This window comes from Fukomys damarensis, unplaced genomic scaffold, assembly GCF_012274545.1.
Source record: "Fukomys damarensis isolate Sample0158 unplaced genomic scaffold, DMR_v1.0_HiC HiC_scaffold_13, whole genome shotgun sequence".
In the NCBI taxonomy this organism is placed as follows: domain Eukaryota; kingdom Metazoa; phylum Chordata; class Mammalia; order Rodentia; family Bathyergidae; genus Fukomys; species Fukomys damarensis.
In genome coordinates this window covers 34,200,497-34,211,966 of record NW_022900925.1, presented here as the reverse complement: position 1 = coordinate 34,211,966, position 11,470 = coordinate 34,200,497, and the positions used below count along the sequence as shown (strand labels likewise).

Below are 11,470 nucleotides of genomic sequence, written 5' to 3'. Positions count from 1 at the left end.
TGGGGGCTGGGGAGGCGGCCGGGAGGGAAGGGTCCCCACCCCGGTGCCAGCCCAGGCTGCCCCGACGTCTAGATGCGCCCCCGGGGGAGGAGGTGGGGAAGCAGGAGTGGTCAGACTTGCTCCGGGCCTACTACGCACCTTGTGCCACCACAGGTGCTTTCTCCCGTTGTTGACGCCTGGGGAGGTTCCAGCAAGGTGAATGTAGAGTCCTATTTTATGGCGCTGCCCTGGGAACTCCGGAGGTTTGGCCGGGTTCTTAACCTTTCCACCCTGAAGGAACTTCTAGATCACTAAAGGAGGGGTGGCCCTGAACTGCCACCAGGCCCTGGAGTTAGCCTGTGGCAACACACTTTCAGAACCGAGTCGCTGCTCCCCACGAAGAGCCCAACCCCGCCCCGCGCCAGCCGTTCTACAGCGCTATCCCGGGTGATCCGGGTGACCAGGGTGACCGGGCCTCTTACTGTTAACCTTAGTTCCTTAAAGTCCTGAAATGCCAATAAAGTAAAATGATTGTAAGTGTGTTGGAAAATGGGAAATCTTAACTTGGAAATGAGTACGGTTATTAAATATAAGTTACAGGCAGATGTGTCTGCCATTTTAATAAATGGGTCATTTAGGGTCTGATTTTGGAGCCATTGGCCTGGCTGTAGTCGCCCCTCCCCTCCTGGCTGAGCTTTTCCCTTCCAGTGGGACCTGTCTGGGGTCCGCAGCTCAGAGTCCCTAAGACTTAGCTGTTTGGATGGATTGAGTCCCCTCTGTACACCAGCTAGAGCTGCATTCACTTTCACTCAGTTCCACAGAAACCGTACGCAGGAGTCATTCCCCACCCAGTGTTTTAGATGAGAAAACTGAGGTTTAGGAAGGTCAGGTCATGTCACAATCTGTTAAGTGGCAGGTCTGGGATTTTACGGCAGAAGGGACATGAAACAGGAAACACATGGTTACTAATGACGTGGTCCCCATTCCAAAGGCAAGTCTGGAGTGGAGGGAGGACCAAAGACAGGAAGAGCAGGGCTTTTCTGGCAGAGGGGTTCACCCACAACTACCACAGTAGCCACAGCTACCTCCAACAGACTCCCTCAGCTATCCAGAGCCCTGGTCCCTACTGATCTCGGTTATCTGGAGCACAGCCAAAGGACATCAAGGCAGCAGAAAAAGACACCGGGAAAAAGAAAGAGACGGGTCCCTAAGTACTGTACATGATCAATCAGGCCTGATAAATTAGGTCACACTCTGCTAGCAGCCAGAAGTGATAGTTGATACCTTAACAGGAAGGGTGGACAGAAAAACCGTATGGAAGCTGACAGGAAGCCAGGCATAGTGGTGTGTATCTGTAATCTCAGCTACTCTGCAGGCTGAGGCAGGAGGATTGCAAGTTTCAGGCCAGATTGGGCAATTTAGTGAGACCCTGACTCAAAATAATGTAGCTAATAATGGGGATGTAGCTCAGTGGTAGAATGTTTTTCTAGCTTGTATGAGGCCCTGGGTTTGATCACCAGAACCAGAATTTAAAAAAAAAAAAATGCTGGTGTAAATAGTCCAAATCCTAGAGAAGCCATGAAGGTATGTTCCAGGGACAGAATGGTGCAGCCGCCATGGTGAACAGTAGGAAACACATTAGGAGAAACACTGGGTGATTGTCCAACATATCCTTGTTCCTGGGGAGACCCAGCCAGCCGGAGCTCTCCCCTGAGACTTCTAGTGCATATAGAATTTCATGTTCTTAAAGCCCATAAGTATATACGCCGGTCCCTACTGTGTGCCACCTGCTGTGTCAGGACCAGCAAGGCCACAAGTCTCTGCACTCAGGGAGCTGGTGGTCTAGAGTCCGTGAAGTATCAGGCAAGGCAGCAATGGGGTACAAGGCAGCCCCCCCACATCTGGGAGGAGGTGGGGACAAGGGACCAGACTCCTAGGCGATGCAAAGAAACCAGAACCCGCCCTTCTGGAATCTGGCTCCAAAGGGAAAGCTTGCATCTGGCCCCCTCCCACCCCCAGGCTCCTGGCCTGCAGATGTTCCCAGCACTGTATGCCGCTGGCACTTAAGGAAGGTGGTGGCACCCACAGTTCCCCTCCCGTGCTGCCTGCACCTTCCCATCAGGCTCAGGGACCTCGACAGATCCTAGGTCATTGCCTGTGTGTCCCCCGCCTACTCTTTTTTTTCTGCACCAAGCCCTGGCAAGCAGTGGTGAGACCACAGGATGTAGTGAAGGTCTGGAGGGAAAGGAATGCCTCGGCCACGCTCGTGCCAGTGTGGCAATAGAGGAATGCCCCAGACGACCTTGTAAACCTCCCCTCTGCTCCCACGATCCAAGAGCCTGGACTTCTCAGCATCCGATGGAGGCTGCAGGCTCTGGAACCAGCAAAGCAGGCTTTGGAGTTTTATTAGACATTAAGTTTAAGGGTTTTTTTGAACAAATATAAAGCGAGCCTCCAGCAGCCTCTCCTGCTAGGGCGTCTGGTGTTAAATCGTTCCACGCACCAGCAAAAGCGCTTCAGTGGCAGGAACCCGACTCCCCTTTCCCCATCCCTGCTCTGTTCCCAGTGGCCACATGGGAGGACAGAGCCAGGGGAGGGCCGGTGTAGGAAATCAAACCTTGGTGGGGCAGGGCTGCCTGGTGGGGAGAGCACTGCTGTCTCGTCGATAACAGGCGTCCCATTGTCCCTGTCTCAGTGCCGGACGCTTGCCCATCCACTGGTCATTTGCTGGGCCCCAATCTGTCGCCATCTCTATGGAGAGATGAAGACCCGGAGCGGGAAATCGGGGCAGGCCGGAGCCTGCAAGCAGAGTCAGGATTTGAACTCAAGCCCCAGCCCTCTGCTCTTGGGCACAGACACCTCCCGTTTGATACTTAAGATGTGGAATTAAGGACAGGAGAAGAAGGATCCCGCTTGCCTTTGTGAGGAAAAGGCCCCTCCCCCGGAGAAAGGCAGCCCTGCAGGTGTGGAGCTTAGCAAGCGGAGCTTGGACTAGATTTCAGCTCTGCTCGCCCCCTTGGCTGGGGGCCCTGTGCAGGCTGCAACCTGTCCAACCATTCTCGACACCCCGCCGGAAGGAAGGCCCTTGCTGGGTCTCAGGCCGCCTTCCCCATCTGGTGTCTCCTCAGGATCCCAGGAGCAGCCGTAACCCCAAGGTGAACTTTGCAGAAGGTTAGCATCCGGGGCTCGGCCTTCACCCCTGGCAGCCTGTCAAGGCCGCCGTCCCCCGCTGGCTGCTCCTCCAGGCCAGCTTGGCTGTACCAGCACAGGTGGTTCCAATACCAAGCACTAGGAGGAGGGGCCCCTTTCTCCCCAAGCTGACCCTCTGATCTCCCCGACCTAGGTGTCCCTCGGAGGTGCCAAGGACGCATGTCCCACAGGCCTGTACACCCACGAAGGCGAGTGTTGCAAGAGCTGCAACCTGGGTGAGGGTGTGGCCCAGCCCTGCGGAGCCAACCAGACCGTGTGTGAGCCCTGCCTGGACAGTGAGTGCAGCACGGCCAGCGGGGACGGGGGAGAGGGGCAGGCGGGAGGGCAGAGCAGGGAGGAGCGTGCCCAGGGGTCACCCAGAGCAGCGGCTCTGTGCCACCGCGGGAGGCCGAGAGGCTGAGTGTCTGAGGGAGCAGGGGGGTCCCCCAGGGGTGCCCCTTCCCAGCCCGAGCAGAGAGGCTGGCAGAAGAGTGTGGCCGAGAAGCTGATGTTAAGACCAGCTAAAAATACCACCCCACCCCGCGCTGTAAAATCAATGGCTGCAACCAACCCGCGGTGTTTGGGGGCGGGGAGGAGGCTCATGTTGGCGAAGTCCTGAGACTGACCTTGGGGGTTCCTAGGAGGGCATGGCTGCCCCTCCCCCAGGCCCCAGGATGTCCAAGGGTGAGGGAGGCTGAGGGACGGAGGTCTGGGCCCCTCAGCTCCGGTCTTGACTGAGTTCTATGCTTTCTGGAGTTAGGAGTCTACCCTGACTGCTATCAGTCAGAGCCTGCCCTCTTCCTGGCATTCACTGCCCACCTGGTGCCCCGAAGAAACCATACCCCGCTTACTCTTTAACTGTTGGGAGAAATGGAAGGGGCTGGGAACTGAGCCCACCTATCTGCCGGCCTCATCTTCCCCCCAACCCGGTGTCCCGGTCTCTGCCCTCAGTCTAGCTGTCCTCTAGGCAACTCCCAACTCACACTGTTTCCCTGTGTCTGGGGGCTGTGGTTCCGGAAGCCCCCTTCCCTGCACCAGGACATCTACGCCGGTCGGAAGGCTCTGCCACCTTCGGGCACCACCCTAGCTCAGGTCTAACAGGTCTGCTTCGCAGGGCACGGCGGGTCTGGACCCGCCAAAGTCTGCCTGTCTCGTCGGGTACCCTCCAGCTTGGGCTCCTCGCGAGCCTAAACCCTCTAGGGTTGGCACCCACTCCCTTCTGCCAGGGCACCTTGTGGGGCACCGGAGAGGGGAGTCTGTGAAGGAGAGGAGAAGCCCCTCCCTGCCCTCCGCCAGGGCTCCAGCTGTGTTTATGGGCTGCCTTTACAAGCCCACTTTATGGGCTAGAGACCCCAGTGGACTTTCCCTCTATCCTCAAAACGTTTCCACAAGGAAACCGATTAAGCTTCTGCCTTCATGCTCTGCCAAGAAAGCCCATATTTTTCACACCACCTAAAACCCACTCCCAGGAGTTTGCTGCTAATTTCTGCCATTTCCCAGGAGCGGCCTCTCCTCTTCCCCTCCAGAATGACCAGCCCCAGCCCCTGCCACAAGCCTGCCAGATAGGACGCTCCTGTTTGTATAGATCGGGCATCCTGCCATCCTGCCATGGCTGTCTGGGTTTGGAAGTCCTTTCTGCTGTGTCCCCACCACCCAAGTTCACTGTACTTAGCACTTCCCCACAAGGGACCCAGCCTTTATAGGATCCCAGCTATGTGTTTAGTGCTTTAGGGCTGAGCTTCATGTATTTCCTCACCACAACTTGTGGGTTGATACAATATGCTGGATTTTACAGGGAAAGAAAAAAAAAAAAGCTCAGAAACGTTAAGTAAAACCCTCAAAGCCACACAGCTAACAACTGACTGTAACAGATTGGAGTCTGCCTGTTCCCTAGGAAAAGGGACACAGGGTAGGACTTCTCTGCCAGAAATCGAGGGACCCAGGCTCTCCTCTCTCGATGGACCCTTCCCTCCCCTGCCCTAATTTCAGTCCCTTTGCCCTTCCTCCTTTGCCTGCCCCCCAGCCTCACTCCTAAGAACCCCCAGGTGCCAGAACCCATGCATTTCCTGCCCTTTTAGCAAGGGTAGGTCCTTCTGAATTCCAGGTGTCCCAGAATTGTCCCGCCTGGGCTGGAAGGAACCAGGAAGATCTGGCTCTGCCCCTTCCTGGCGCCCAGCACCAGGAGAGGACCCCGAGCACCCTGCCCCCACCGATTCAGAGTTCACATTCACTAAGGAAGCAGGAGTCAAATGTGTGTCGGGAAGACCATCCCTGCCAGTCCTGGCTTTCTAGCTTGGATCCCTCCTGCTGTGCTCTAACTCTGGGGATGCCACTCCACCCTCCAGGGCCCAGCCCTAGTGCCACGGGTGGAAATCCTGCCAAATCTGGTCCACTCCAGAGGTGCCTGAGCCCCCAACCACAGAGAGGGACTAGGAAGGCTGAGGCAGGAGGCTCCCTAAGGAGGGCCTGGGCTGGGTTCACTGCCCTGCTCTGGGGGAGCCACGCCCAGCTTGTTCCTTAATCGTGCTGGAAGCCAGGGCGAGTGGCTGGGAACTCCCTGAGAAGAGCTGCCAAGGAATTCACAAGCACCAGCTGGGTTCCCGGGAAGCATCAGGCCAGGCGCTTCTGGGGCCTGGGGGAATGGGGTTCCTGGCCCCTTTCCCAGGCCGGTGGCCGCTACCAGCTTCCACAGCTGGGATCAGGGACTCGGGGAAGAGGGTGAGACTCGATGAGGGGGCGAGGCTGAAAGAGAAGTGGAGCCCCTTGGTGACCGCGGCGGAGGGAGCGACTCCAGCCTCCACACCCTCGGCGCCCAAGGAGCAGGTGGCTAAGTCTCCTCCTTCCCTGCCGGCCCCTCTGCCCGCAGGCTTGACGTTCTCCGACGTGGTGAGCGCCACGGAGCCGTGCAAGCCGTGCACCCAGTGCGTGGGACTGCAAAGCATGTTGGCGCCGTGCCTGGAGGCCGACGACGCCGTGTGCCACTGCACCTACGGCTACTACCAGGACGAGGCGACGGGCCGCTGCGAGGCGTGCAGCGTGTGCGAGGCGGGCTCGGGCCTCGTGTACGCGTGCCAGGACAAGCAGAACACCGTGTGCGAGGAGTGCCCCGACGGCACCTACTCCGACGAGGCCAACCACCTGGACCCGTGCCTGCCCTGCACGGTGTGCGAGGACACGGAGCGCCAGCTGCGCGAGTGTACGCGCTGGGCGGACGCGGAGTGCGAGGGTGAGCGCGGGGCGCAGGCGCGCGGGGCTGGAGTCGGGCGAGGGCGCCCTCTGGGGGTCGCCAGGGGTCCACCGGCCTGCAGGCAGCTCTGTGACCTCCTGGGCCTTCCTGAGGGTTCCTGATCCTGTCTCCCGCAGGGGTCCTAAAGCGTCCTTTCCTCCTTCAGGCTCAGGGTGCCGAGCTGGCCTAATCCTGTTCCAGGGCACAGTTGCTCCACTTAACCCACACGGAGGACCGCGTTCCTCTGTGCCCACCAGCTCATGCTTGAAGGGCAGCACACAGCCACTGAAGGGGGCCGTGGCCATCAGAGATTGGAGCGGGGCATCTTCTGCTCGAGGGAGGCTCCCTGCCCTGGGAAGGGGCAGAGGCCAGCAGGAGCAAGGGGCCCTTTCACTCCGAGCCCTGGTCTGTGGTAGCTTTTGGCTGTAAGACCTGGGATGGAACTCTCCCTGCCTGTCACCGAGTGATGTCTCTCTTGTCCCTGAGGCTCAGTTTCCTGCCTGGCCATCTGGTTTTGGGGTTGTTGGGGTTAAAGACCAGAATGGGGTGCCCCACTCTGCCTGTGAGCCTGGGGACAGGGCCGCAGTCCTGGGGCAGTTGGGTGCAGAGAACACTGAGGTCGTGGGACTGAGGTGGGGTCTGAGGGAGAACGAAGGGGGTGGCAGGCCTGGAGCCCAGAAGTGGGGGGCGCAAGGTGGGGCCTTCAACACGGGGTGGTGGATGGGAATTGGGTGTTCACCCACCTCGGCCAGACACAGCCTGCAAGGAAATGGATGATGCTGGGATGGGAGGAGGAAGTACCTGGAGCCCAGGGCAGGACCATTTGGCTCTCAGGTGGCTGAGGTCCTCTCAGGAGAGGTCGACAATGCCTTTATTTGATGAGAGCCAATCTGGGCTTGCCCCTCACGCTGAGCAGGCACAAACGCTTCCTTCAGGGAGCTCCCAGTAAGGTAGGAGAGACAGGCTGGGCTTCAGTCTGATAGGGAGCACCTGGGGGAGAAGACAGTCCCCACCTTGGAGGCAGCACAGCCTCTGCCGTCCCTCAGTCTCTAGGGACGGGGGGAAAGTAGATCCCTGCACCTTGGAGAGCCTCCCATCTGACCCTGGTTCCGTTGCACCAGGCCTGTCCCCCATTCCTGTGAGTGCGTTGGTGCTGGGCAGAGGCCAGGCACGTATTTGACGCTTCCTGTTGGGGAAGACGGTCGGGGAGAAATGGGGCGTTAACCCCAGCGGGGTTCTGTGGAGATTGCCCTGAGCCAGGAGATGGGCAAGTGGCATCAGGCACCAGGCTGAGCCGGGAGGGAGCTCAGCAGGCAGACACAGCAGGCAGGTGGGCAGCGGCATTCCGTGGGCAAGTCCGGGCCGGCCAGAGGGGCACTTGGGCGGAAAGTCGGTGGCAGGGGAGGGGCGTCCACTTTCCCAGCAACCTCTAAGGAGAATGGCACCCGAGGGGTGTGTCCACCCCTGTCCTGTTCCCTTTTCAGCTCTGGCCTCTAAGGGTTAAGCGTCGAGGGTCTGTTGCAGGAAAGGGGAATTGGATTCTGGTTCGATTGCCCCCTCCTCTCCGGGGTATACATTTCAGGTGTTAGTGAGGTGACTCAGCCACCCCGGGGCAGAACGCAGTGAAGTTCAGGAAGGGTATCCCGTCCGTCCCTCCACCCCCAAGTTGGGTAGCTCCCATTCCGGAAGTGGCTGTCAGGGCCTGCCAAGGGCTGAGCAGGCTGGAATGCTAGTGCCACGGTCACATCTGGATCTCATCCTGTCCCCACTGGGGAGGTGACAGGGCCTTGGAGGTCGGGCTCAGGCTCTGGTGTGTTCTGTCATTTCTGTGATGGTCTGAGTTTACTTCCACCCCACACCCTTCCGCTGCGAGGGCCGGGGTTCAGTCTGCGCTGCACTGTATCTGCAGTTGCACCCCCCCCAGGGCTGAGATGGGGAGGTAGGACAGGGTGGTAGATGGCAGCCTCTCCCACTGCCAGCCAGGTGGGTTCCATGCCCACATCTGGTGGCCTCACCTCTCAGAAGGTGCTGACAAAGGTCACCTCTGGCCATCTCTGTCCTGAGTCCTGGAGGCCCAGAAGGCTGGTGGGCAGCTTCAACTCCAATTTGGGTGGGCACGCTGGAGAGCAGGGTGCCCTCCCCTTCACCCCATTGGCGTGGGAAGCAAGGACAGATTTGGTAGGCAGCTCTGCCCGGGCAAGTATCCCTAGGACATCCAGAGCCCACAACCCCTAGCACGGCTTCTGGCTGGGTGGTAGAATGGAAAATCCCATCCACTGCTGCCGGAAAGTGCCCAGCTCCTGCCAGAGAGGCTGGTGATACCCAGCTGGCATGAGAAGGCTCAGGTAGGTGGCCAGGTATTATCTCCCTCCCCCGAAGCAGTGGGCATTACCTGCCTTGTAGGCTGTCTCCTTTGGCAGCCTGATTCCTGCCAGGGAGGCCTCGGGCCACCTGGCACAGTCTTCTGTCAGTGGCTGCACCAGGCAATGTAGGGAAACGGAGGCTGGCCACTGCCCAAGGACTGGCAGTTGGGACATATGCCAGCTGTGCCCTGTACCCAGAGCCCCTGCCTAGAGCCTGGGCCTCAGAGACAAGAAGGAACCAATGCCCTTCTGTTTTGCAGCAGCCCCTGTTTTTTTCTACCAAAACACACACACACACACGCACACACACACACACACACACACTGGCACCCAGGCAGGGCCGGGGGAACAGAAAGAAGAACAGCATGGGCTGGAGGTTTAGCTCAGTGGTGCCAGTGTCTGCCTGGAAAGTGCAAGGTCCTGAGTTCGATCTCCAGGTTCTGCCAAAAAAAAAAAAAAAAAAGCACAGCAGTGGGCCAACCCTCACTCCCTGGGCCTTTCTCCCCCAGAGATCCCTGGGCGCTGGATCACACGGTCCACACCCTCAGAGGGCTCAGACAGCACCGCACCCAGCACCCAGGAGCCCGAGGCACCTCCCGACCAAGACCTAGTGGCCAGCACGGTGGCAGATGTGGTGACCACCGTGATGGGCAGCTCCCAGCCTGTAGTGACCCGAGGCACTGCCGACAACCTCATTCCCGTCTACTGTTCCATCCTGGCTGCCGTGGTCATGGGCCTCGTGGCCTACATTGTGTTCAAGAGGTAAGAGCCGGGAGAGGGGTCGTGAGCCCTCAACGAGGGCTTTGTGTCTTTTTTTTTTGGTGGCACTGGGGATTAAACCCAGGGCCTTCCCACTGAGCTACATCCCCAGCCTTTCTCTTACTTTCTTATTTTGGGGCAGGGTCTTGCTAAATTGCCCGGGCTGGGCTCAAACTTGCGATCCTCCTGCCTCAGCTTCTGAGAGTGCTGGGCTTACAGGCGTGTACCATCTTGCCCAGCTGCACACACTCCTTTAACTCAGCCCTATGTCAGGCTCCTCTCTGACTACCCCCCTCAGCCCTAGTCCCCCCACAGTCACAGGGTTTGTCTCTCTCTTCCCGGCCCCTCACCACTGGCTCCTGACCACCACATCCAGGGACCGCAGTGTACAAGAACTACAGGAAAGCATTTTAAAGTTGTGAATGCATTTCCCATTCGTACTTATTTGAAGTCATCAAAGTGATATATGATTGTTTAGGAAAATTCCTCACTGCAATCTGTTTGGAGAGGATCCCTCCCTTTTGTTTTCTATGCATTTTTTATATAACTGCATGTATATAAGGCTTTTTATGATCGTATATAGACATGCGGGTTTTTCTTAAACCCTCGAGGAGGACGCACTGTACCTACTCTCCTACGTGTGTTTGCTTTCTCCAGTTCAGAGAGCTTTCCTGGGGACACAGATTTTCTCACTGTTTGTTTGCAGCCATTCGTCCCATAAGGTGGAGAGGCAAAATCGCTGGTGTCCATAGTCCCCTCGTGATGAGCGTTTGGTTTGTTTTCAGTTTTTTGTTACTGCTTATAATTGCGGAGGAAATCCTTGTGTGCATAGCTGTCCACATGTGGGAGTGTTTTGCAAAGGGCGATTGGGAGAAGTAGAATTCCTGAGAGGTTATTTATTTATGTGCCTCCCGTTGGGTGAACGTTCACTGAAGCTCTCGGAGTGTCCTCAGGCTGTCACGGGCCTGAGATCCCGGAGCCCCACACATCAGAGCAGACCCCTGACCGAGGCCTGGCCTGTCCTCCACCTCAGGTGGAACAGCTGCAAGCAGAACAAGCAAGGAGCCAACAGTAGACCAGCGAACCAGACACCCCCACCCGAGGGTGAAAAGCTGCACAGCGACAGTGGGATCTCTGTGGACAGCCAGAGCCTGCATGACCAGCAGCCCCACACACAGACGGCCTCAGGCCAGGGTGAGTGGCTGGCACCCTGATTCAGATCAGCCTACAGGAGCCACAGCCAGGGACTGAGTTTTTAGCAGGACTGGGAGGGGCGGGGAAGGGGTGGGGGAGAGGAGGGGGAGGGGGTCTTTCCAGCGGTGACCTGGGAAATGGAAGCTTTTACAAGTCAGAGCCTCCAGACTCATCAAGCTAATTGTCCCCCCTCCTGGGGGCTAATTACTGCCCAAAGCAACTGCAATTAGCCTCCTGCCCTGGACTTCTGGGGAACAAGTGGCCAAGTATGGACCCTAATTAGTGGCCCACAGCCCGGCTCCGGGATGGGCTCAGTCCTGTAGTTGTCTGGAGCTCGGAGTCCTGTCTCCGCCTCCGCCGTGATTAATTGTGGAGGAGTGGGAGGGGTTAGGTGGCCGGGATGGTGCCGGAGCAGTGGTAAAGGGGACAGCAACCCAGCGTGCCGAGCCGTGCCCCTCCTAGCCCTGCCCCCGTCCAGGACGCCTCTTTGCTTTCTTGCGCCTCTGCAGTGGGAAGAGCGCGGCTCGGGCCTTGGGGCTCAGGCCAAGCCCCCAGCCTGCTGTCGCGGGGGCGGAAAGGGGTGCAGGGCTGAGACTGACCCCCTCCGGGTTCCCACAGGCCTCAAGGGTGACGGCGGCCTCTACAGCAGCTTGTCCCCGGCGAAGCGGGAGGAGGTGGAGAAGCTGCTGAACGGCTCGGCTGGGGACACCTGGCGGCACCTGGCAGGTGAGCTGGGCTACCCGCCGGAGCACATAGACTC

At 58.5% G+C, this 11,470-nt stretch overlaps 1 protein-coding gene across 1 annotated transcript in view; it reads left to right on the top strand.

The window, feature by feature from the left end:
* Positions 1-1,557: 1,557 nt before the first annotated feature.
* Positions 1,558-11,470, top strand: part of Ngfr (nerve growth factor receptor) — a 32,585-nt gene continuing 22,672 nt past the window's right edge. Inside the window, exons 1-7 of the mRNA XM_033763109.1 lie at positions 1,558-1,563; positions 3,156-3,248; positions 3,323-3,464; positions 6,035-6,394; positions 9,267-9,519; positions 10,550-10,710; positions 11,329-11,466. Coding sequence (XP_033619000.1) covers positions 1,558-1,563; positions 3,156-3,248; positions 3,323-3,464; positions 6,035-6,394; positions 9,267-9,519; positions 10,550-10,710; positions 11,329-11,466 — 1,153 coding nt within the window. The remainder of the gene's footprint in view (positions 1,564-3,155; positions 3,249-3,322; positions 3,465-6,034; positions 6,395-9,266; positions 9,520-10,549; positions 10,711-11,328; positions 11,467-11,470) is intronic.